The 25,982-nt window shown below is 55.1% G+C and overlaps 1 protein-coding gene across 1 annotated transcript in view; it reads left to right on the forward strand.

The window, feature by feature from the left end:
- The first annotated feature begins 631 nt into the window (after nt 1-631).
- The window catches only part of Tnfrsf8 (TNF receptor superfamily member 8), a 37,564-nt gene continuing 12,213 nt past the window's right edge, over nt 632-25,982 (forward strand). The window contains exons 1-8 of the mRNA XM_042695705.1: nt 632-736; nt 11,985-12,072; nt 14,712-14,828; nt 16,525-16,677; nt 22,962-23,052; nt 23,357-23,454; nt 24,178-24,279; nt 24,417-24,470. Coding sequence (XP_042551639.1) covers nt 674-736; nt 11,985-12,072; nt 14,712-14,828; nt 16,525-16,677; nt 22,962-23,052; nt 23,357-23,454; nt 24,178-24,279; nt 24,417-24,470 — 766 coding nt within the window. The 5' untranslated portion in view covers nt 632-673. The remainder of the gene's footprint in view (nt 737-11,984; nt 12,073-14,711; nt 14,829-16,524; nt 16,678-22,961; nt 23,053-23,356; nt 23,455-24,177; nt 24,280-24,416; nt 24,471-25,982) is intronic.

Consider the following 25,982-nt stretch of genomic DNA (forward strand, 5'->3'; position numbering starts at 1 on the left):
CCACCCACCCACCCATCCATCCACCCATCCATCCATCCATCCATCCATCCATCCACCCATCCATCCATCCATCCATCCATCCATCCATCCATCCATCCACCCACCCACCTATCCAGCCTTCCAGCCAGCTTCCCACCTCCCCACCCACCCGGAACGATTCCTCGGCAGTATTTCTGAGGGGCGGGTGGGTGTGGCTGCTTTCTTTGCCCTCTCCAGACTCCAGCGGTCTCTCGCACAGGAGCTCCGCGGCTCAGAAGTCCAGGTTCACCACAGTGTCAGAGCAGAAACTGCTGGGGTCCCTCTCTTCCTTGGGTGGAGGTGGAGCTGGGGCCTCAGGACCCGGGCATCTCGGGAGCCCCACCTCCAGGTCCAGGCTGGGAGGCTCTTCCCGCCCCAGTGGGGGGCGGGTCATTCAAACCGCCCGGGGAGTGTCGCAGGGTCCTGGGGCAGCTCTGGTCTCCGCACGTGTTTGCCGCCTTCGTGCTGCGCCCGCAGGCGGGGGAGGAAGGCTGAGCCCTCCGTGGGCAGCCAGCTCTGCGGCGACTTCATAGCGTGCGGCTGGGTGCCGGCGAGGTGTCCGGCGGCCGCTCCGAGCGCCGGGACGGCACGTGGGCGCCGGGCTTCCCGGCGGGGCGCGGGCTGCCGGCCCTGCCCAGCGCCGGTCCCGGCCGAGATGCGCGCCCTCCTCCCCGCGGTGCCCCTGCTGCTCCTGGGGACGCTCCGGGCCTTCCCGCAGGTACGGGGTGGCAGGACGGGGTGGGGGCGCGGAGAGTGGGTCTGGGGCGCGTGGGGGGGGGGTGGGGGGCGGACACGAGCGCGCAGCGGGATGGGGCCCCCGGGTGGGACGATCTGGGGCGCTTGAACACGCAGCTGTCCACCGCGGGGAGGTGGACTGGAGGGGGCAGATCTGGGGAACTCATCCATTCACTCATTCATTCATTCATTCATCTTGGCTGAACTGAGCCTGTCTCGGGTCCCCAGGCAGATCAGGGGAGGCTGGTGGGGTCCTATGCGTGAGAGGTGGGTCCCCTTCATCAGAAGATGGGAGTCTGGCTTGGCCCGGCTCTTGGCGCTGCTGGCCCCTGGTCCCTACCTCAGCTGTCCACCTGCTGCCCGTGGCCAGGTGTGTGTGGGGGGGGGAAGGGGCAGGTGTTGGGGCAGCCCGGTGGCCAGGGGTGCCGGCTGAGGGCCTGAGGCCTGTGGTGGGCATTTGTTCCTGGTGGGTGGCCTGAGTTTGGGAAATTTAATTAGGAAAACTTAGCACCTTCTAGCAGCCAGTCAAGTAGGCGGTGGGCAGGGAGAGAGACTCAGCTATTCAACAGAACTGCCAAGCCAGGCCGAGCCCAGGGGCCTGCAGAGGAGACAGCCCAGGCTGAACGGATGGTGCATCATGAACTTGAGATGAAGCTCCCACCACGGCTGTGTATTGGTTCATCTCTTTGCTGTCCCACACTGGAAGGAAAGCCAGGGCCAGATTGCCTTCCAGGGTGCTGGTAGTGATCTCCCTCTTTTAACCCATATTCCATTGGTCATATCAGAGTTTCTACTTTGTGTGAAGAGATAAGGGAGATAGCATGTGTCCTGGTTTTAATTTGTATTTCCTCATTGCCTAGGAAGCTAAGCACCCCCCCCCTCCCAATCCCCATGGAGCAAAGGTCTGGGTGGTGTTTGGCTGAGTTGCCTACCCTGCATGATGCCGTCTCTGTTCCCTCTGGTTTTCCAAGTGAAGGTTTAGGAATAGAGTAATACTTATTAAAAAGAAATCTCAAGGCTGGGAAGGTGGCTCAGTGGTAGAGTGCATGCCTTGCATGCCAGAGGCCCTGGGTTCGATTCCTAAGCATCACATAAAGCAAAAAGAAAAAAGCCGGAAGTGGTGTTGTGGCTCAAGTGGTAGAGTGCTAGCCTTGAGCTGAAGAGCTGAGGGACAGCGCCCAGGCCCAGAGTTCAGGCCCCATGACCGGACCCAAAAAAAAAAAAAAAGAGAAATCTTAAGTCAGGACTTGAATTTCCAGTCTTTAAAAAAAAAAAAACAAAAAAAAAAAACTCTGTCTGGATAGGCACTGGTGGCTCACACTTGTAACTTTAGCTACGCAGGAGGCTGAGATCTGAGGATCAAGATCGGAAGCCAGCCTGGACAGACAAATTCTGAGAGCCTCTTTATCTCCAGTTAACAAGCAAAAGGCTGGGAGTGGAGCTACCAGAAAACCGGAAGTGGCGCTCTGACTCAAAGTGGTAAAGTGCTAGCCTTGAGCAAAGGAGCTCAGGAACAGCCCAAGTCACTAGTTCAAGCCCTAAGACTGAACACACACACATACACACACACACACACACACACACACGCACACACACACACGCACACACACACACACCCTCCATCTGCCTTTTTCAAAAGGCTCCCATTTTGCAGTAAATGCCTTCTTTTCTGAGAAAGAATTGAATGGTCCCTGTTTTTTGTTTTTGTTAGTCATGGGTTTTGAACTGTGGGCCTGGGCACTGTCCCTCAGCTCTTCAGCTCAAGGCTAGCACTCTATCACTTGAGCCACAGCGCCACTTCTGGCTTTTTCTGCTTATGTGGTGCTAAGGAATAGAACCCAGGGCCTCATGCATGCAAGGCCAGCGCTCTACCACTGAGCCACCTTCCCAGCCTGGTCCCTGTTTTTGTAACATGCCCAGGATCACTGTGGTGCACATCCAGAGAAAAGAGTTATTTCCCCACAGGGCCATCTTCTTCACCCAGGGATCCCAGGAAGGGGCAGGGCATCATCCTTCTGATGACCTCTGTAACTCCCCGCATCCCAGCTTCATGCCTCTGATAATCTTGGGGATCGGGCGGGCTCTGTGGGTTGGGGCTGTGGGCGTGGCTTCAGGGACAGTGGGTGTGGGCGGGGCCATGGGCGGGGCCTTGAGCTCAGTGGGTGGGGAGGGCGGAGAGGTCTTAGAGGGCTGGTGCACTGGGGGGCGGGGCTTAGAGCTCAGTGGGTGGAGTCTGTGGGCAGGGTTCTGTAGGCCAGGGCTTCCTGTTGGAGTTTCCACCTGAAAAACTTGTCTAGAAACCCCAAACAGTGGCTGCTCATCGAGGTGGAGGCGAGGCTGGGGTGTCAGGAGCGCCCTGGAGCAGGGTACAGCCCTGCTGGGACTGGGGCCCCTTACTGGAAGAGGCCAAGGCTCCCACTCATAACTGACCTCAGCCGGCTTCTGAGTACTTGTGATTCATGTATGTGTGTGTGTGAGTGTGTGTGTGCCTGTCTGTCTGTCTATACTGGGGCGTGAACTCAAGGCCTGGGCACTGTCCTTGAGCTTATTTTTCATGGCTGGCATTCTACATATGAGCACAGATCAACTTCCAGCTTTTTGGTGGTTCACTGGAGATAAGAGTCTCACAGATTTTCCTGCCCCCCTGGCTTCAAACTGCGGATCTGATACCTCACTCTCCTGAGCAGTTAAGCTTACAGGTGTGGACCACTGGCACCGAGCCGCTGTACTTTCTGGCCCCACTCAGCCACGCCGAGTGGGGAAACAGGACAGCTCCTGACATGGTCGCACACGGGACGGAAAAGGAGCAGAAGAGCGTCCAGCCTGGGGAGTCGGGGCCCCTGAGGTGCTCGGGGACACGGGGGGTGGTCTGTGTGGCCTCAGTGAGAGAAGGCAGAGAGCACCAGGCCCAGAGTTCAAGCCCAAGGACTGACAAAAATAAAATAAAATAAGGGCTGGGAGGTGGCTCAGTGGTAGAGCGCTTGCCTTGCATGCATGAGGCCCAGGATTCGATTCTTCAGCACCACATAAGCAGAAAAAACCAGAAGTGGTGCTGTGGCTCAAGTGGTAGAGTGCCAGCCTTGAGCTGAAGAGCACAGGGACAGCATCCAGGACCAGAGTTCAGGCCCCACAACTGACAAAAAAAAAAAGAATAAAAATAAAACAAAACCGCCAATGTGGAATCCCCCATGCACTTTTTTTTTCTTTTGCTTTGTTTTGTTTTCTGCAGAGTTAGAATCGGATGACACGCTGTTTGGGAAAGGGCAGTCAAGTACAGACCTGCTGCTAGGTCACACACTCTGCCTCTCTTTGGCCCTGAGACTTGAGCCTCACCTCCTTCTGCTCCCATATCCAGTCCACCATCCGCGGAGGGCTCCCTGTGCATCCCCCTCCCTCACATCCCGCCCCTCCCCATCCCTGCCCCCTGCTGCCCTCGCTGGTGCCCGCCTCTCTCTTCCTGCTGTCATCCTCGCCACCGCCACCGTCCAGCAGTAAGAGGAAGTACACACGTTCTGTAAGAGCCTGCTGTGAGTCCCCACATTGGCTTATCTCTTGACATAGAACATTCTGCTTTTCCCTTGTGGTTCAGCAACGTTTCTGTCATCATCTAAAAGAGTTTTCTTTATGAATTAATTCCCTAGGTGCTTTTTTTTTGGGGGGGGGGAGGGTTGGGGCTTGAACTCTGGGCCTGGGTGCTGTCCCTCAGCTCTTCAGCTCAAGGTGAGCGCTCTACCACTTGAGCCGCAGCGCCACTTCTGGTTTTCCGGTGGTTTATTGGAGATAAGAGTTTCATGGCCTTTCCTGCCCAGGCTGGCTTTGAACCGTCATCCTTAGATCCTAGCTACTCAGGAGGCGCAGGCCACTGGCTCCTGATTTTGTTTTGTTTTAATGGCATGTTTCTGATGGGCCTGTTATGGAAGCCATCCTCATGGAACTTAACATCTACACCTGGCTGGTGCTTGGCCTCACTTGCCTAATCCGGGGCCTGGCTCCTGTTTCGTTGCTGGACGAGGGCCATATCCATTTTGTTTTGTTGCTGCAGTAACAAAATGCACGAGGCTGGACACTTTGCAAAGCAAAGAAGTTGGTTTCAGCCAGTTTTGGAAGATGGAAGCCTAGAATTGGGTGGCCTCATCTGCCCCTTGCGAGTCCTCCCCACCTGGCTGTGCCACCACATGGCAGACGTCATCACGGTCAGAATATGCAGGAGAGAGGATGTGGTGAGATGAGCAATCGGGGAGATTCAGGCTCAGCCTTGCTCTCTGGAGAACTAGCCAGAGGCCTAAATAGAACTATATTAGTCACATGCTGGTGGCCCACACCTGTACTCCTAGCATTCAGGAGGCGGAGACCTGAGGATCCAAGTTCAAAGCCAGCCCAGGCAAGAAAGTCCGTGAGACTCTTTTCTCCAACTAAGCATCAGAAAACTGGAAGTGGTGCCATGGTTCAAAGTGGTAGTATCCTATCCTTTAGCAAAAGAGCTCAGGGACAGTGGGTAGGCTCTGGGTTCAAGCCCTATGACCAACTGAAAAAAAGAGCTACATTAATCCTTGCCAGGGCAACACCCCAGGGACCTCGCACTGGGCCTTTTCTTTTTAACACCTACTCTGAGGACCTCACTTCCTTCTGGGGGACATGCATACAATTATCTCCACACTCTCGCAGAGCCGCTAGCTTCTTCTCCTTGTTGTTTCCCATAGTAGCTGTCATTACCCCAGACTTACTTGTTTAAAACAATGTGAAGTCCTTCTCTCTTTCTCTCTCTGAGACAGGGTCTTGCTATGTAGAACTTTGGCTCTCTGCTTCCCCAGTGCTGGGATTATAGGTCTACATCACCATGCCCAACCACAAATTATTTCCCTCTTGTTCTGTAATACTTAAATCCAAAGTGATTGTCAGCAGGCTAAAACCAAAATGCCAACAGGGCTGGTTCCTCTGGAGGTGTGGGGCAGAGTTAGTTTTTCTTTCTTTCTTCCCTCCTTCCCTCCCTCCCTCCCTCCCTCCCTCCCTTCCTTCCTTCCTTCCTTCCTTCCTTCCTTCCTTCCTTTCCTCCCTCCCAACCTCCCTCCCTCCCTCCGCTCTCTTTCTTTCTTTCTTTCTTTCTTTCTTTCTTTCTTTCTTTCTTTCTTTCTTTCTTTCTTTTTTCTTCTTTCTTTCCTTCCTTCCTTCCTTTCCTTCCTTTCTTTCCTTCCTTTCTTTCTTCCTTTCTTTCTTTCTTTCCCATTTGTAGGGCTTGAACTTTGGGCCTGGGCACTATCCCTGAGGTCTTTTGCTCAAGGCTAGTGCTCTACCACTTTGAACCACAGTGCCACTTTGTTTTCTGGTGGTTAACTGGAGATAAGAGTTTCATGGAGGGGGCTGGGAAGGTGGCTCAGTGGTAGAGTCCTTGCCTTGCATGCATGAGGCCCTGGGTTCCATTCCTCAGCACCACATAAGCAGAAAAAGCCGGAAGTGGCGCTGTGGCTCAAGTGGTAGAGCGCTAGCCTTGAGCTGAAGAGCTGAGGGACAGCACCCAGGCCCAGAGTTCAGGCCCCACAACTGGACCCCCCCCCCAAAAAAAAAAAAGAAAAAGAAAAAGCCAAAGTATGCTGGGCACCAGTGGCTCACGCCTGTAATCCTAGCCACTCAGGAGGCTGAGGTCTGAGGATCGCAGTTCAAAGCCAGCCAGGGCAGAAAAGTCCCTGAGACTCTTATCTCCAATAAACTACCAGAAAACCAGAGGTGGCGCTGTGGCTCAAGTGGTAGAGCGCTCGCCTTTAGCTGAAGAGCTGAGGAACAGCTCCTAGACCCAGAGTTCAAGCCCCACGACCGACAAAAAAAAAAAAAAAAAAAAAAGCCAGAAGTGGCATTGTGGTTCAAGTGGTAGTGCTAACCTTGAGCAAAAGAAGCTCAGGGATAGTGCCTAGGCCCTGAGTTCAAGCCACAGGACCGACAAAAAAAAAAAAAGTCTTGGGCTGGGAAGGTGGCTCAGTGGTAGAGTGCTTGCCTCACATGCAAGAGGCCCTGGGTTCAATTCCTCAGCACCACATAAGCAGAAAAAACCGGAAGTGGCGCTGTGGCTCAAATGGTAGAGCGCTAGCCTTGAGCTGAAGAGCTGAGGGACAGCGCCCAGGCCCAGAGTTCAGACCCCATGACTGGATCCAAAAAAAAAAAAAAGCCTTATGGACATTCCTGCCTGGGCTGGCTTTGAACCATGATCTTTAGTATTCATTCTCCTGGGTAGCTAGGATTACAGGTGTGAGCCACTGGTGCCTAGCCAGACTCCATTTCTTGCCTTTTCCACTTCTGGAGGTGACCTGGCCTTCTGGGCTCAGGCCCTGCCCTCCATCTTGACTACTGGCAGCCCAGAATCAAAATGACCTTGCTTCTGTCATTTTCATAATTCATTTCCCAGCTCTCCAAGTTTTTCTTCTGTCTTCTTTGTGTGTGTGTGTGTGTGTGTGTGTTACTAGTAGGGCTTGAACTCAGGGCTTCACACTCTTTCTTTGCTTCTTTGCTCAGGGATGGCACTCTCCCACTTGAGCCACGGCTCACTTTCAGCTTTTGGGTGGTTAACTGGAGAGAAGGAGTCCCTTGGCCAGCCAGGATCACTCCCAGGTGGCCTGGAATGGTGGATAAGCTGACAGATTTGGGGTGAAACTCCAGGTCTCCAGGTGAAACAGCAGGTGGGAGCCGGAGGCAAGAAAACAATTCACAAAGCAGCCTGGAGCAGGGCGGGGCGGAGGGAAGGGGGCCATGGTTTCTGAGCGCTAGATGCAGCGCTCCCCACCCCCCACCCCTCACTCCGGGAGCAGAGTCTGGTGGTAAGACCGTGGGCAAATGGGTGTCCAAATCCTGGTTGTAACAAGGCCCTAGGCAAATTTTGTAACTTCCCCCCAGTGTCTCAGTTTCTCCATCTGTGAAATGAGGTGATAGCTGTTAGAATGACTTTTCCCGCCAGAAGTAAAATTGTTGTCTTCTAACTCTGGGTTTGAACTTAGGACCTTCTGCCTGGCACTCTACCACTTGAGCCATGCCTCCAGCTTGGCTTTTTTGGAGTCTTGCAGACTTTTTTGCCCAGGGCTGGCTCTGAACTGTGATCCTTCAGATCCCATTCTCCTGCATTGCTTCTCCTTTCTGGTAGTTCTTGAACTTTAAAGCTTGCAAGACTCCCTGGGTTGCTTATTCAACTCCTATTTGGCTCCTATTTATTTATTTGCTGGTCGTGGGGCCTGAACTCTGGGCCTGGGTGCTATTCCTCAGCTCTTCAGCTCAAGCCTAGCACTCTACCACTTGAGCCACAGCACCATTTCCAGCTTTTTCTGCTTATGTGGTGCTGAGGAATCCAACCCAGGGCCTCAGGCATGCAAGGCAAGCGCTCTACCACTGAGCCACCTTCCCAGCCCTGGCAACCGTTTATTTAATTAAACCCTCAATTAGCCAGGCTGGAGTGGGAGGCCTGGATGGCGTATCTAGCAAGGTCCCCGATGATATGCCATTGTGGCTGCTGGTCGTGATCCTGGGCCTGGAGTAACTGGCAGGCAGAGGGCAGGCGGGGGAGGGGGGGTCGCTGTGGATGGGAAGAGAGCTCACTTTGACTGTACACCAGCTCTGGACTCTTTGGGGATTTTGCTTTTGGCTTTATGCCTTGCTCTCCTTCCCCACCCCGCCCTCCACAGGTGTGGCCTAGCCTGTTTTATGTTATTTGATTTGATTTTCCCTTGTGCTGCTTGAGACCAGGTGGGACTTTTTGAAAGTGAAATTTACCAGGTCTAACAGGGAAAACCAAACGAACCTACAAATAGAAGGCCTAGAGACGCGAGGTTTCTTTTCATCTTGATGGAGCCGAGATTGGGGCTCAGCCCCTGTACCTACAGTCCCGCATCCTTGCACACACCTTGCTTCGCTCGAACCTGCGGGGGAAACCCCGCCCAAAAGCCCCCCTCCAGTCCCCGGGCTACCCCCCACCCACTCCTCCCATTCTGATCCTTCTTTCCTGCCAAGTAGGTGCCACAGCCAAGACCCAGCTGCGTCTTTCTTGGGCTAGGGGGGTGGGGGAGGGTACTTGTGGCCCATCCAGCGTCTGGGCCGTGCAGATGGGGTGGTGGGTGGCTGAAGTTCTGAAGTTCGAATCTCCAGCTGCCACAGAGGCTACCATGTCTGCCCAAAGCCAGGATGGGCGAAAGAAGGGCCCTTAGGGTGGGAAGAAGGCGTGGGGCGGGGGTCAGCATGATAGACAGGGAGACCGCAGGGGAGAGCCGGGCGGTGTGTGGGGTGCTGGGCCTTGGGCCTGTTTGGGTGGCCACATAGAGGGCTGTCAGCATGGGGTTCAGGGTGAGGCTACTAGTTCATGGGCGGTGGGTACCCTGATGTCTTCAGACGACAGTTCTGGGTGGCAGACCCTTTGGGTCGAGGTCGAGGGTCAGCTGGCCACACTCAGATCCTGAGCAGGCCACCAATGTGGTTTTGGAGCAGACCCTCGGCCTGTGGAGCAGGGTTCCCATGGTAACGGGCCTGAGGGGCTGCTGGGTTCAGAGACCACCCTTTGTCCCCAGTCCCACCCCAGTGGGGGTGTCGGGTGGGAGTTGGGGGGCTGGGGAGGTGCTTGGTGTCTGAGGCTCAGCTGTGGGCCCCTCCTCACACCTAGGCCCTACCTACTGTTCTGGAATGGCCCGGGGACCCCCAAGCCTCGGCCCCTGGCCACTTCCTCCAGAAACCCCACGTGGAAATAGGGCCCCTAGTTCTTTATTTCTTCTTTCGTGGAGCTGGGAAGGACAGGGAGGAGAGCCCACACTCCCCAGGGACAGCAGCAAGATGGCACCCCCTAGTGGCCAGCCACAGATACACAGTGGTTGGACCCGCCACCTACCCTCGGCACTGGTGCCCTTCCGGCGCCAGCATTACATTTGTGGTTTGTTGCGCTGGCTTCGCTTCTTGATCTCTCTCTATAAATACACAAATTATTATGGCTACTTTTTATTTTGCTAAACAATTTGGGAGATAGCTTAAAAACATTTAAACCTTTACCCTTAAATATTTCAGCATGTATGTGTGTGTGTGTGTGTCAGTGCACATGCGTGCATGCGTGCTCCAGTGCCAGGATTTGAACTCAGGACCTTGACACTGTCCCTTTTGCACTCAAGGCTATCACTCTACTCTTCAAGCCACAGCTCCACGTGAATTTTGGTAATTAATTGGAGATTAGAGTTTCATGGTCCTTACTGCCTGGGCTGGCTTTGAACTACTGTCCTCAGATCTCAGCCTCCTGAGTAGTGATGATTACAGGTGTGAGCTACTAGCACCCAGTGCTGCATGATTTTTATATGTAGACATCTCTTTTGTTGTTCATCATGAGCCTTAAACTCAGTGCCTGGGCAATGTCCCTGAGCTCTTTTGCTCAAGGCTAGCAAGGCTGTCCCTTTGAGCCACGGCTCCACTTCTGGTTGTCTGGTGGTTAATTGGCGATAATTGTCTCACAGTCTTTCCTGCTTAGGTTGGCTTTGAACTGTGATCCTCAGATCTCAGTCTTCTAAGTAGCTAGGATTACAGGCGTGAGCCACCAGTGCCCAGCTGTGTAGACATCTCATAGATTAACCATGTCAGCCTGAGCAACACAGTGAGACTTTGTCTCAAAACAAAACAACGCGCTGAGGGGTGGTCAAAGAGAGGGGCGCAGTTGGGTGGAGCAGTTGCTGTATTCAATGAACATTATGTACAGTTTGAGCCATGTAACTTGAGGGTAGGGATGGGAGAGGGAAAGGTAGGAGAAAAAGATGGAAGAAGTAACTGATCAAAATGCATTGTACTTGTAAGCGTCAACCCAGAAAACCACTCCGACACACAGTCACCTACGAGAAAGAAGCGTTTAATGTCAGCCAGAGGCTGACAGGCTTCGTCTTGCGGGATAGAGAGTAGCAAACTGCTCTCGCAGCCTTAGAGGTAGATAGAGTGTCAGGAGTCTGAGGGCAGAAGAAAGGGCCTGGGGCAGGAAATCTTTGTCCTCACAGCTGGACCCTGGAGATGGCAGCCAGCCAGGGCAGGACGTTCTATAGCTGGCTGGCAGCCAGGGAACACGTCCCAGCTCAGAGGCCGTACATTCTGTATCTAGCATGTAGCAAAACCAGTATATCTTACAGCTGTCCTGTAGCCATGGGAAACATCTTGGGGCAGAGACAATACATTTTATAGTTGGCACCTTGAGATCATACACTAGGACCAGCGTGAGACCGAAACTTGTATCTGGACTCTGTTGTAGCTGGGACTGGTGGGAGGAGACAACCGCGGCTGGGCCTGGCTTTGTGAAGAACTCAGGGCAAGGGCTGTCTAGCTTACACAACTCATAATCCAACTTGTAGAACTGAAACCCTTTTGTACAGCTACTTTAAAAGTAGGCTGGGAGAGGCTGGAAGGTGGCTCAGTGGTAGAGTGCTTGCCTTGCATGCATGAGGTCCTGGGTTCGAGTCCTCAGCACCACATAAGCAGAAAAAACTGGAAGTGCCACTGTGGCTCAAGTGGTAGAGTGCTAGCCGGATGAGGGACAGCGCCCAGGCCCAGAGTTCAGGCCCCATGACCGACCAAAAAAAAAAAAAAAAAAGTAAGCTGGGAGCTAGTGGCTCACACCTGTAATTTTAGCTACTGAGGAGGCTGAGATCTGAGGATCACAGTTGAAAGCCAGCCCAGGTGGGAAAGTATGAGACTCTTTATCTCCAATAAAAACTACCAAAAAAGCTGGGCGCTGGTGGCTCACGCCTGTAATCCTAGCTACTCAGGAGGCTGAGATCTGAGGATTGCGGTTCAAAGCCAGCCTGGGCAGGAGAGACTGTAAGACTCCTATCTCCAATAAACCACCAGAAAACCGGAAGTGGCGCTGTAGCTCAAGTGGTAGAGCTCTCGCTTTGAGCTGAAGAGCTGAGGGACAGCGCCCAGGCCCAGAGTTCAAGCCCCACGACCGACAAAAAAAAAAAAAACTACCAAAAAGCTGGAAGTAGAGCTGTGGTTCAAATGGTAGAGTGTTAGCCTTGAGCAAAAATGCTCGGGACAGCACACGGGCTCTGAGTTCAAGCCTGAGGACTAGTGTACACACACACACACACACACACACAATTCTCATCCTGATTTATCTTCTGTAATATGAGCCAAATCTCAGGCCTGTCCTTGACACTGGTGACCACCAAGGTCTCCAGGCTGCAGTCTGGAGGGGGATGGGTGTCTAGGATCCGTCTGGTTTCTCACCAGCTTCTCTGACCCTCCAGGAGCCATCCCAGAAGTCCAGTTGTGCCGGAGACCCCAGCTTCTACCATGACCAGGCTTCGGGGAAGTGCTGTTACCGCTGTCCTTCGGGTGAGAAGGGAGCCAGGGTTGGCATGTGGCGGGTGTTGGTCCTCAGGTTCTGGTTATGGGGCAGGGGGTAGGTGGGGACCCCGGGAGCCAGAAGTCAAAGTGATTGGTTGCAGGTTTCCCAGGACCATCCTGAATGTGTCAGATTCTGGGGAAGACTGGCTCAGAAGAGCAGGGGCCAGGAGGCGCTGTCTGGGCCTCAGGGCTGAGTTTATGACAGTGTCAGAAGCAAGGATTTTAGGAATGCTAGTACCAGTGATTTACACCTGTCATCCTAGCTACTCAGGAGGCTGAGATCTGAGGATCATGGTTCAAAGCCAGCCCAGGCAGGAAAGTCCCTGGGCCTCTTATCTCCAATAAACCACCAGAAAACAGGAAGTGGAGCTGTGGCTCAAGGATATAGTGCTTGCCTTGAGCATAAAACTCAGGGAAAGCAACCAGGGCCTGAGTTCAAGCCCCAGAATGGGCACAAGGAAAAAATGTTTGTAAAGAAAAATATACTAGCCACAGGGAGAAAAATCAGGCACTCTCTGCTTTCTACTTCTTTCCTGTCCTCCTTGTCCCCTCCCACCCCAGCTCTCTCTACTTGGAAGCTGGGACTTAGGGAGGGAGGGAGGGGCCTCGCTTCCTCTCAGCCCCACGCCAGGCCCAGTGCAGGAGACGGCTGAGCGGCACCGGGCCTGCACGCTGGGTGGGGCCTTTTGCTGGAGTTTTATTGACCCCATGCTTCCCAGCAAGCCGCAGAGGAAAACCAAAAACCCTCCTTCTGTCTCATACGGAAATTTGTGACATTTTGTCTGCTCTCTGCCATCAGCGCTCCTGGGTGGCACGGTTGTACGTAGGTGGGTTGGTGGAGGAAGGAAGTTGGGAGATTTTGGGGTTTGACAAGCTCAGACTTCTTCAAATCCTCTTCACCCAGGCCTAGAATGCGTGTGTGTGTGTGTGTGTGTGTGTGTGTGCGCGCGCGCGCGCGCGTGTCCGCATGCATGCTCACTGGTGCCAGACGTGGGACTTGAACTCAGGGCCTGGGTGCTGTCCCTTAGCTTTTTCGCTCCAGGCTAGCACTTTACCAGCTCCATTCTTTTGGTGGTTCATTGGAGATGAGTCTCACAGATGGGCTGGGAAGGTGGCTCAGTGGTAGAGTGCTTGCCTTGCATGCATGAGTCTCTGGGTTTTACCACATAAATAGAAAAAGCTGGAAGCGGCGCTGTGGCTCAAGTGGTAGAGCACTACCTTGAGCTGAAGAGCTGAGGGACAGCGCCCAGGCCCAGAGTTCAAGCCCCATGACCAAAAAAAAAAAAAAAAAGTCTCACAGAGTTTCCTACCCTGGCTGGCTGTGAACCTTGATCCTCAGATCTTAGCCTCCTGAGTAGCTGGGATTACAGTTATGAGCCATTTGAGAGAACTTTTTCTTTTTGTTTTTGTTAGTCATGAGGCTTGAATTCTGGGCCTGGGTGCTATCCCTCAGCTCTTCAGCTCAAGGCAAGTGCTCTACCACTTGAGCCACAGTGCTACTTCTGGTTTTCTGGTGGTTTATTGGAGATAAACATCACAGACTTTCCATCCTGGGCTGGCTTTGAACCATGATCCTCAGATCTCAGCCTCCTGAGTAGCTAGAATTACAGGCGTGAGCCACCTGCACCCAGTTTCTATCTTCTTATTTAACAATTTTGTGTGTGTGCAGATGCTGAAACTGGAGCTTAAACCCAGGATCTCTTGCATTTGCTTAGCTTTTCTGTTGAAGGCTAGTGCTTTACCATTTGAGCCACACCTCTAATTCTGGCTTTTTGCTGGTTAATTAGAGATAAGAATCTCTTCATTCCTCAGTACCACATACATAGAAAAAGCCCGAAGTGGCGCTGTGGCTCAAGTGGTAGAGTGCTAGCCTTGAGCCAAAGAAACTCAGGGACAGCGCCCAGGCCCTGAGTTCAAGCCCCAGGACTGGCAAAAAAATAAAGTGGAGTGCTCTGATTAGCCTGTAGGGCCACGTACTCATCCCAACGCAGAAAGGGATGGGCCACGCTGATTGGCCCTCCTGGGTCATGTGTTGTGACTTGGTAGCAAACTGTGGGGAGCACCTGCCCGCAAGCATGTGGCAGGACAGAATGTGGGGGGCAGGGGAGTCCCCAAAGCCATCCTAGGTACCCACGACCCCTTCACCTACCCTCAGCATCTGCCGCTCCTGTCCCGGTAGGGTGGGGCAGGTATTGTGCTTTGCGTGGTTCTCAGTCAGCCTGGGTTAGGGTCCTTGGGGCCATGGCTCCCATTGCCCCCCAATTCCTGCAGAGAACAGGATCCCTGCCAAGAATAATGACAGCCAGGGCCCAGCAAGTGCTTACTGGAGGCTTTTTACATAAGCCACACACACAGTCTCTTCAATCTGGTCAACAAGGCTAGGAGATGGGCCTTACCGCTGATTTACTGTGAATGAAGGCATCAGAATTGCCCATGAGCCCTCAGTGGACTGAACTAGCTGCTCCGGAATCCCAGCCCCCCCCCCCCCCCATCTCTAGCACACGAGCTGACAGACACACTTAGGGGTTGTAGCGGGAGCTGGGAGGGGCTCAGAGATGGCAGGTGGCGGGTGGGCAAGGTCTCTCCCTCAGTGGCCTGGCCTGGCACTTCTCTGCTTCTTTTCCCAGGCTGGTCCCCGTTGAGGCCCTGCCCGCAGAGGTCTGCGGACTGCAGGAAGCAGTGTGAGCCCGATTACTACCTGAATGAGGCGGGCCGCTGCACGGCCTGTGTCAGCTGTTTGAGAGGTAAGGGGCTGTTCTCGGGGATCCCCTTCCCAAGGGCTTGGGGGGACTCCGGTGAGGAGCCTGGGGTTTTGGTGGGCTTAAACTCTGACCTGGCTCCCAGGAGACTCAGTTTATCTTTCTGAAAGTGTGATCTTCTGGCTCTGTATTTTGGGTGTGTGTGTGGTGCCGGGATTTGAACTCCGGACCGCAGGACTTCAAACACTTTGCTGGGCAGGTGTTCTCCAACTGGAACCACACCTCCAGCCCAATACTTTTCTGAGATGTAGTGTGTTTCCTGAAGGCTCCCATTTAGGGTTTATTCTTAAAAAAAAAAAAAAAAAAAAAAAATCAGTCCTGGGGCTTGAACTCTGGGCCTGCGCGCTGTCCCTCAGCTCTCCAGCTCAAGGCTAGCGCTCTACCACCTGAGCCACAGTGCTACTTCCTGTTTTCTGGTGGTTAACTGGAGACAAGAATCTTACAAACTTTGGGGCTGGGAAGGTGGCTCAGTGGTAGAGTGCTTGTCTTGCAAGCATGAGGCCCTGGGTTCGATTCCTCAGCACCACATAAGCAAAAAAGAAAAAAGCCGGAAGTGGTGCTGTGGCTCAAGTGGTAGAGCACTAGTCTTGAGCTGAAGAGCTGAGGGACAGCGCCCAGGCCCAGAGTTCAGGCCCCACAGCCAGACGCAAAAAAAAAAAAAAGAATCTTACAAATTTTCCTGCCCGGGCTGGCTGTGAATCATGATCCTCAGATCTCAGCCTCCTGAGTAGCTGGGATGACCGGCGTGAGCACCAGTGCCCAGCAAAAGACTGGCTTTGTCTCATGCTTTCAGAGGTGCCAGGCCATGCTCATTTGCCTCAGTGCATCATGGGAAGTGCCTATGGAGGAAGAAGCCTATTTCCCTCATGGCAGCCAGGAAGCAGAGAAGAAACAGGAAGGAGCTATAAGCCCAATTTCCGCTCTAAGGCCATACCCACAATGACCTATTTTCTTCTAAGCGCCACTCTCTTTTTTTTTGTCGGCTGTGGGGCTTAACTCTGGGCCTGGGCGCTGTCCCTCAGCTCTTCAGCTCAAGGCGAGCGCTCTACCACTTGAGCCATAGTGCCACTTCTGATTTTCTAGTGGTTTATTGGAGATAGGAGTCTCATGGTCTTTCCTGCCCAGGCTGGCTTTGAACCATGATCCTCAAGTCTCAGCCTCCTGAGTAGCTAGGATGACAGGCGTGAGCCACCTACTCCTGGCTTATTCAGATCCTTTGTGCATTAAAAAATTAACACTTTAGGGGCTGGGGGTTTAGCCCAGCGGAAGGGCGCCCGCTCAGCGCGCGGAAGGCCCTGGGTTTGGTCCTCAGCCCTGGGGAAAAAAAAAAAGCTACAAAAATTAACACTTTAGGGGCTGGGAAGGTGGCTCAGTGGTAGAGCGCTTGCCTTGCACGCAGGAGGCCCTGGGTTCGATTCCTCAGCACCACATAAGCAAAAAGAAAAAAGCCGGAAGTTGGCCCTGTGGCTCAAGTGGTAGAGCGCTAGCCTTGAGCTGAAGAGCTGAGGGACAGCACCCAGGCCCAGAGTTCAAGCCCCACAACTAACAAAAGAAAAGAAAGCCGGAGGGTGCCAGGTGCCCTGCCCACGGGAAGGCCACGCAGCTCTGAGCAAGTCTTGGGTGGCCCCCGACCCCTGTCCCTCACTCTCTGACTCCTTCCCCTGACCCGCGTGTCCTTCAGATGACCTTGTGGAGAAGGCGCCCTGCGTTGGGAACTCCTCCCGCGTCTGCGAGTGCCGCCCTGGCATGTTCTGTACCACCTCGGCCACCAACTCCTGCGCCCGCTGCTCCCCTCACTCCGTCTGCCCTGCGGGGCTGGTGGTCCAGGTCCCAGGTGAGCCGCCAGCCGGCCCCGCGCCGCCCTGCCCGGCCAGGCCCGGCTGGAGGGGTCGGCGTTCAGTGTGAGGGTCCCAGCCACGGCGCTCCCAGCTGCAGGCCGAGGGACTGGCCTTCCTTTCTCCACTTGCTGTGTGACCTCAGGCAGGTTCCCGCCCTCTCTGTGCTTCTGACAGTTCAAAGGGGGGGGCAGGGGGCGGTCACAGGTGCCCCGGCCCAGGACACAGAGCACAAAAGGACCGGACGTGGCTCACCAGCCCCAGCCCGGCGCATCGCCCGCCGCCCTGCCGCAGCCAGCCCACGCCAGTCCCCACCGACCCCCTTCCGCCACGCCCACACGCTGTGCGCCTGCGCCGCGGACACGGTCTCGCCAGCCCCTCCCGGCACGCGCATGCGCGCATCCACCCGCTCGCGCCCACGGCCCCCGCCGGGCCCCCGCATGGCTTCCTCCCCTCGGCTTTCAGAGACTGGCTCTTGCTCGTGTCGCGCTCGTGGGGTTTGAACTCGGGACCCCCGGCTTCCCGAGCCAGGGCGCCCCGCCTTGCTTGTGGCTGGTCATCCGGGAGAGTCTGCCTCCCAGCCAGCCTCCAGACCTCAGCCTCCTGCGGCCGGGATTCCAGGCGGGAGCCGGGGCGGCCGGCCCGGGGCAGCGCTCGGGGGAGGGGTGTCCCCCCCCCCCCCCCCCCCCCGCCTTCCTGGGAGCGGAGCCGCTGACGCGGTCTGCCCCAGCCTTCCCTCTCCGGCTCTCCCGGATCTGCCTGTGCTTCTCCCTGCCACAGGGCCTTTGCACATGCTGCTGCCGCCCTCAGGAGCACGCTCCCCTTCCCGTCCACTTAGTTGATCATACGCACTTTAGCTCTGTGTTCCAGTGCTGCTTCCTCGAGGGTCCGTCCCTGTTCTGGAAGTCACATCCTCACCTGTGGCTGCTCAGAGCGTGCGCGCGCAAACACACACACACACACACACACACACACGAGACACAGAACACACGTGGGCATTTGCTCAGGGTGAGCATCTCCCACCCAGGATGGACAGCAGAGGGCAGTGTGCCCCTGAGTCTGTCACACCCCAACTATCTGATCAGTACCCGGCAGAGAAGCTGGTCCCACAGAAAGCTGGGTGGAGCTGAGGCTGGGTGGGGTCCCCTACCCCCCCCCCCCAGGGGACTCCTGATCACAGATGAGCACTGGCCACGGGGCAGCCAAAGCCTGGCGCCTGGCGGGCAGGGATTGGGTGGAGAGCTCTGGTCTGCTCCTCGGCTTCCTGGGACTTTGCAGTTTGTATCTGTGGGTTCTGTTCCTACCCCACCCCTTGGGCCTCCGTCTCCACCTGCAAAAGGGGGTCTTGGGACTTGAAGGCTTGAGGGCCTTTCCAGCTAACTTTTTTTTTTTTTGGTGCTAGTCCTGGGGCTTGAACTCGGGCCCTGGGCACTGTCCTTGAGTGTGTGTGTGTGTGTGTGTGCGTGTGTGTGTGTGTGCGCACGCGCACGAGTGCGCGTGCTCAAGGCTAGCACTCTACCACTGGAGCCACAGCACCACATCTGGCCTTTTCTGAGTAGTTTATTGGAGATGAGAGTCTCAGAGACTTTCCTGCCCGGGCTGGATTTGAACCTCGGCCCTCCAATCTCAGCCTCCGAAGCAGCTTGGATTCTAGATATGAGCCACCAGTGCCTGGCTCAGCTAGCTTTGTAAGGAAGTTGGATGTGACAGGCGTGGCTTGGGCCGTGTTTACCCCGAGCAGGTCTGTGTGGCTGGAGGGGTACAGTGGAGGGCTAGTCCGGCCTGGCACCCCAGTACCCTGGGGGGGGGGAGGGCTGCTGCTGGTCCCGGTCCCTGGTCACAGATGCTGAGATGAGGAGAGTGACCCCCCCCAGCAAACCCAGCTGCCCGACCCCAGGGGCAGTGAGGGCCAGGAAGGCGCGAACTCACTGCTCCCCCACGCCTCGGGCTTGGGGTGGCGTCTGTTCTGCAGACTGGGGGCTCCCGGATGCCAGTTCTGAATCTGAAGCCCCCTCTGGCCCTCTCCCCAAGGCACGGCAGAAAAGGACAATGTTTGCCAGCGGCCTCCCCTCCCTGGCCCCAGCGACACCAGCCCGCAGGACTCCAAGACCCCCACCAGGTGACCCTCCCCTCCCCTCCCCTCCCCTCCCCTCCCCTCAGGTGTTGGGGGGTGGGTTGGGTCAGGGCTCCATTGAATCCTCCCAGAAGGCCTTAGGACTCCAGCTCTTGCTCCCAGGTCTCTATGTGGGGATGGAGGTAGATGCTCTGCAGCCCCGTCTCCATAGAAACGGCAATCCCCGGCCCATCGGGACGCACCGGTCCCACCCCTGGCTTCTCCTCCCGCAGCTCTGCTCCCCAGGCCGCTGGCAGGACCTCCCATCCCTGGAGGAGCAGCGCCCTCAGGCTGGGAGGGACGGCCAGTCTCGCGAGGACTCCCAGATCCCGACCAGGTAATGTCCCGGGTCCTCGGGTGTCTCCCTGGGTGGCGGCAGCCACAGGTGGCACCGAGGGACGGGGCAGCCGAGTCACGCGGCAGAAGGGGCCGGGCAGAGCGCCTGGGCCCACGTGGTTTGCGTGCTGTTCTCAGCATTTCTTCCCTCTTTTCTTTTTGGTGCCAGTCCGGGGAGTTGAACTCAGGACCTGGACGCTGTCCCTGAGCTTCTTTGTGCTCAAAGCCAGCACTTCACCACTTGAACCACAGCTCCATTTCTGGCTTTTTGGTAGTTTATTGAAGATAAGAGTGGGATTTTCCTGCCTGGATTGGCTTCCTCAGATCTCAGCCTCCTGAACAGTCAACATGTGGTCAGCATTTCCCAGACTCCGTAGGCCTGGGCCCCAGGGCAGGTGTGTGTGGGAGAAGTGTCCCTCCCTGCATTCAGGGTGCTGTGGTGGAGAGGTGGCCCCTGCCCATGCCTACAGCCCTCCCCTCCCCCCGGCTCCCTGGTGCAGGATCAGGCTTGGATCTGTTCTTTCTGTCCTTCCTGTGACTGGCAGGATGGGGCTTGGCTCATCTAAAGCAGGTTTTAAACGTTTGTCTTGTTTCTCTTTGGGGGCTCTGGTGATTAGGAAAAGCATTTCTTGGCTGGGTGCTGGTGGCTCACGCCTGTCATTCTAGCTGCTCAGGAGGCTGAGATCTGAGGATCGAGATTCAAAGCCATCCTGGGCAGGAAAGTCCGTGATATTCTTATCTCTAGAAGTGGTGCTGTGGCTCAAGTGGTAGAGCGCTCACCTTGAGCTAAAGAGCTGAGGGACAGTGCCCAGGCCCAGAGTTCAAGCCTCACGACCGACAAAAGAAAAGAAGCAAAGCATGTCTTGGTCAGGCACCAGTAGCGCATGCCTGTAATCTTAGCAACTCAGAAGGTTGAGATCTGAGGACCATGGTTTGAAGTCATGCCAGGCAGGAAAGGCCATGAGACTCTTATGTCCAATTAACCACCAAAAAGCCAGACATGGAGGTATGACTCAAGGGGTAGAGAGCCAGCCTTGAGTGAAAAAGCTCAGCTGGGCATGGGTGGCTCACTGTAATCCTAGCTACTCAGGAGGCTGAGATCTGGAGGATTGCAGTTGGAAGCCATCCTACAGAAAAGTCCATGAGACGTCACCTTTAAAATAACCAGCAAAAAGCTGGACTGGAGCTGTGGCTCAGGTGGTAGAGCACCAGCCAAATGAGAGCGACAGGTAAGCGTTTAACCCCAGTAACGACCCCCTGAAAAAAAATTATTTTTCCTGAAATGATTGGGCTGGTCCAATCCTGACTTGTGTGCAAGGCTGCTTTATTGGGTGGTGATAGAAATGTATAAACCACGGATTCATGGGGTGGAGGCAGGGAGGAAGGGGCTCATGACAATGGGAATTTCTACAAAGTTCTGGAAGGTTAGGGACGAGGGGCACAAGTAGAGGAAAGGTCACTCCGTTGTGGGTGCAGACTGAGAAGCATGGGTGGGAATTGGGGACCATAGCAGGACATGGGCACCGGTCCTGCAGGATCGGAGCCGGTGTGTTTGTTCGGGTACGGTAGCTGGCCGGCTGTCGACACCGGAGGAAGATCTAGGGGGAGATGGGGCTGCCAGTCTGGAGCTGGCACTCTGCAAACCTGCCAGCTGTCACTCCCTGCCAGGGACTCTCTCCTTACTCAGGGAAGACCCACCACGAAGAAGAGATATTAAGGAAGCCTCTTCCCAAAGACTGGTATATTCAGCAGAGTCCTTAGTTATGAAGTAGGAATGAGTGGGGTGCTGGCGGCCCACACCTCTCATCCTAGCTGCTCAGGAGGCTGAGATCCAGAGCGTCAACATTCAAAGCCAGCCTGGGGAGAAAAATCTACCAGATGCCATTATAATCAACCAGCACAACGCAGGGCTGGAGGCGTGGCTCGAGTGGTAGAGGCCAGCTATGAGCCAGCAAGCCGAGCAAGCACGAAGCCCTGAATTGAAGCCATGGCATTGGTACATTGAGCTAAGAGTATGGGTGAGACATCTTCAGATTTGTAAGGAAAACCAGCCCTTTGCAGGTCAGGATGCATAAACACACGTGTCCACAGAAAAGCAAGACATCGTGACACCTGTACGGTGGGCACGGAAGGCTGTGCAAAAGAAGCTGACGTCAGGGGACAGGAAACGCCTTTCGCTAGCATGCATCGTCTTGGCTCTCAATTCACCCCCTGCACCTGCCCAGTGTTAAAGGAGTGGATCTCAAGGCACGCTTGCAGTGAGCGCATGTGGTGTGTGTGCTGGCCGGTAGAGGGCGTGGGAGAGCCGCTGCGAGGAGGAAGGAGGCGTCTCTTGCTCCATTACATAGTGACCTGTCAGCAGGACAAATCAGGGCCACTCTGAGCCCTGTGGTGCCCTCGAAGCACGCAGTGCCCAGCCACAGTCCAGCTTCCTATCAGCCATGAAGGTTTCCCTCACATGGTCACTGTGTGCTTCCAGCCTCACACCGGGGCGCCCCAAATCCCCATGAGACGGTGAGCTTCTCCAAGTCACTCCCAGAAAACCAGAAGTGGCACTGTGGCTCAAGTGGTAGAGTGCTAGCCTTGAGCACAGAAGCTCAGGGACAGTGCCCAGGCCCTGAGTTGAAGCCCCATGATGATGATGATGATGATGATGATGATGAGGAGGAGGAGGAGGAGGAGGAGGAGGAGGAGGAGGAGGAAAGCTTTATAGACCTTTTAGGTCTGAAACCATTTGTACTCTGCTCCTAACATGATTGTAATTCAGCTGGGTGAATGAACTGGTCCAGACCTAGGAGGGAGGTAGTGTGGCTCACAGAGAGTGCTCTGGACTGGCCCTTGGGACGTCTGCGTTCTGACTTGAGTTTGCGTTCCATGGTTCTCTCTGTCCATATGGCAAGGTGGCTGGGTCAGATCCGAGGTGCCCAGCTCTGGGCTGGCGCTCATAGACATTCCATGTGGCCAGCACAAGGATCCAGCTGGCCCTCCTGGGTGCTTGCTCTTGAGACGTGAAAGACGTGTGCAGCTGCCTTTATCACAGCCCATAATTGGAGACAACCGTGAGGCTGTCCGCTGGTGATGGATGAATACATGGTGCATCTGTTACCTCTGGGCTGTTTTCAGTGGTGGGTGCCAATGGCTCACGCCTGTCAGCCTTGCTACTCAGGAGGCTCAGATCTGAGAATCGCAGTTCAAAGCCACCCCAGGCAGGAAAGTCCATAAGACTCTTATGTCCACCAGAAAACAGGAAGTGGTGCTGTGCCTCAAAGTGGTAGAGCGCTAGCCTTGAGCTGATGAGTTGAGGGACAGCGTCCAGGCCCTGAGTTCAAGCCCCATGACTTGCAAACTAAAAAAGAAAGAAATTGGAAGTGGAAAGTCAGTGATTCTAGGCATCATCAGGGCCTTAAACTCAAGCTCTTGTTGCTTGGATTTTTTCATTCAAAAGGTGGATCTCTATCACTTGAGCCACACCTCTACTTTTGGCTTTCTGCTGGTTTACAGGAGATGAAAGTCTCCTGGACTTGTCTGCCAGCCATGCTCCTCAGTTCTCATCCTCTCGAGTAGCTTGGACTACAGGCATGATCCAGTGGTGCAGCTCTAAGGCAGCATTTTAACCACTAGGAGACTTCAGGTTGCTCTTAAATCAGAAGGCCTGGGTGGCCGCAGCTTCTCTGCTTTGATCTCCTGAAAAATCAGCCCAATCATCTCAACCATAGCCGCAGAAGCCCTGCTCTACAAACAGCTCCTTGAGTCACTCACCGGTCCCGCCGGTTGTCTCTCTTAAAGACCCCAACTGCTTGGCACTGGTTCGAAGATTTCCCCACCCCCTTGCAGGTATGGCCGAAAGAGACACGACCTTGAAGCCACTTCCCTTGGGGACCTCCCCAGACTACAGCACCCCAAAAAACAGCAAGACACCTGCCAGGTGATGCCCCCCATCTTCTGCCTGCAACATCCTGGGGACACTTAAGGGTGGCCTGGCCGCGGGTGGAGGGCCGTGACCTCGGAAGGGCCCACAGGTCATCGGGGAATGTGTGTCCAGCTGTGTGCCTACAGGATTGGAAAGCCCCCAGTCCCTGGCTTTGCCGTGCCTGGCAGAGACTGCGGGCAGAGATCCTGGGTGTGCCAGGCCTCGGGTTGCATTCTCTGTAGACAAAGCCTCATCCCTGCGCATGCACCTGCTTTTCTGTCCGGATGCTCACTCCTGCCTTGGGCTCCTCTCCCTGCAGCACCACCCTGAGCCCGCTGCTGGACGCCAAGACCAGCAGGACCGTGTTGATCTCCACCCGCTCTCTCCCCTCCACCCGGAAACCCATTCTGAATGCAGGTACGAATCACCTCCCAGTGGCTCTGATTACCACTCAGAAAGTATTGACGGGATGATCTCATGACCTCAATTTGGTGCCTAACTCCCTTGAGCCTCCGTTTTTCTCAGCTGTAAAATGGAAGCGCAGAGGCAGTGCAGCGTGTGGCCAGTACCTCACCCTGTACGTTGGGGGCTCTTTGGTACCCAGTCATTCCCCTAGGGCTGGCAGTTCTTAGGTGCTGCCACTAGGTGGCAGTAGTGCTCGGGCCAGCCAGGCTCAAAGTGTGGCCCTGACTGCATAAGGAAAGCATCTCTATCAGCCACACCCCCACACCTAAATCCCAACAGCCATGGAGAGTTGCCATGGCCAGGTAGTTTTACTTGTAATCCTAACTATTGAGGAGGCTAAAATCCATAGGATTAGGATCCAAGTCCAGCCCAGGCAGAGAAATCTGTGAGACTTTGCCTTCAAAATAACCAGGAAAGGGCTGGGAAGGTGGCTCAGTGGTAGAGCGCTTGCCTTGAGCTGAAAAGCTGAGGGACAGCGCCCAGGCCCAGAGTTCAAGCCCCATGACTACCACCACCACCACCACCAAAATAAAACAGGAAAAAAAAAATGCATCTGGCTGGAAACTGGTGGCTTATGTCTGTAATCTTAGCTATTTAGGAGGCTGAGATCTGAGGATCCTGGTTTAAGGCCAGTCCTGACCCAGCTGCTGTCCCCCCCCCCCCCCCATGTTTCAGGGCCCGTGTTGTTCTGGGTGGTCACTGTGCTGCTGGTGTCTCTTGGCTCCGGCTTCCTCCTCCTGTGTCAGCACCGGGCCTGCCGGAGGCAGATTGGGCAGAGTGAGTCGATTGGGGGGGGGGGGGCAGAAGGGGAGAGGGAAATGGCCGCTCTGTGGCCACTGGCCGGGTCCCCACCCTGCTCTGTCTGTGCCCACCCTGTGCCCCTGACCCCAGCCCTCTTTCCTGTCTCCTGACAGAGCTGCACCTCTGCTTCCCCGCCCAGAACTTCCAGCCCAAGCTGGATCCTGTGGGTAAGTGGCCAGCAGTGGAAAGGGGTCCGGCGGACACGGGCGCTGGGGTCTGGGTCCTGGGTGTGTCCTCACCCGGAGCATGCTGTGTGTGATGCTTCTCTCCTCTTCTTTCTGCCTCTCTTCCACTACCTGGCTGATGAGCAAGGGGCAGAGGAAAGCGGGGAGGGGGGCAGACAGGCAGGACACTCATGAGTCTCCTGCCTCTGCCCCTTCCCAGCCCCAGGACCTTAAGGGGGCTCTTTAATGCCTCTCTGACTCAGTTTCCACCACTGTAATACAGAGCAGGGGACTTTGGAAGGTTGCATGTAGTATTTAATCCAGCCAGACCTGGGAAGCAGACCCTCCCATTGCCCCCTGCCCTGTCTTGCGGGGGAGCCTGCCCTAGGAAGAGGAGCCTGCCCTAGGAGGAGGAGTCTTTCTTGGGGGAGGAGCCTATCCTGGGGCAGCACCCAGGAAACATTGGCTGTTGATGATTGGCCAGCAGCCTTCCTCCATCATGGGGAGTCTGGACCATCTGAGACCCAGGTGGTTTTCAGTCCTTACTCTGCCCAGCCTTCCTGTGCCAAGAATCTTCTCCCCATTCAATGCAGGACTGGGCCACACACAGGTGCCTCATGCCTGCTCTCCTAGCTACTCAGGAGCCTGAAATCTGAGGATAGAAGTTCAAAGCCAGCCCAGGCAGGAAAATCTGAGACTTTTTATTTTTTTTATTGGCCAGTCCTGGGACTTGAATTGAGAGCCGGGTGCTGTGCTTGAGCTTTTGTGCTCAAGGCTAGCGCTCTACCACTTGAGCTGCAGCTCCACTGCTGGTTTTTTGGTGGCTCACTGGAGAGAAGAGTCTCACAGACTTTCCTGCCCAGGCTGGCTCTGAACCACGATCCTCAGATCTCAGTCTTCTGAGCATCCACCAGTGGCCAGCTTAGTTCATGAGACTCTTATTTCCAATTAGCCAGCAAAATGATAGATATAGGGGTTTGGCTCAAGTAGAGCACCAGCCTTGAATGAAAGAGCAGCGTGAGACCAGGAGATCCTGATTTCAAGCCCCATTATTGGCACACACACACACACACACACACACACACACACACACACACACACACACACACACACACCCATTTGGCCAAGTTTACCAGCACTCCATTTGTTGAATATCTTCTGTGTGCTGGCCCCCTAAGCTTCCCCTTGGAGATGTATTGACTCCCCCCAGGGCAACCTGGGGTTGGAACGCAGCCAGCTCTGTGCTGCTCCCTTGGGAAACTTGCCCAGCTGCCATTCTTTTTTGCAAGCCCTGAGGCTTGAACCCAGGGCCTGGGCGCTGTCCCTGAGCTTTTTTTGCTCAAGGCTAGCACTCTCCCACTTGAGCCACAGTGTCACTTGCAGTTTTTTCTATGTATCTGGTACTGAGGAATCGCACTCAGGGCTTCATGCAGGCCAGGCAAGCACTCTACCACTAGGCCACCTTCCCAGCCCTCCAGCGGCCGATCTTATCTGTGGAGAGCTGCTGAGTCCTTC

This window comes from Dipodomys spectabilis, unplaced genomic scaffold (genome assembly GCF_019054845.1).
Source record: "Dipodomys spectabilis isolate Male_0828 unplaced genomic scaffold, ASM1905484v1 ptg000188l, whole genome shotgun sequence".
Classification (NCBI taxonomy): domain Eukaryota; kingdom Metazoa; phylum Chordata; class Mammalia; order Rodentia; family Heteromyidae; genus Dipodomys; species Dipodomys spectabilis.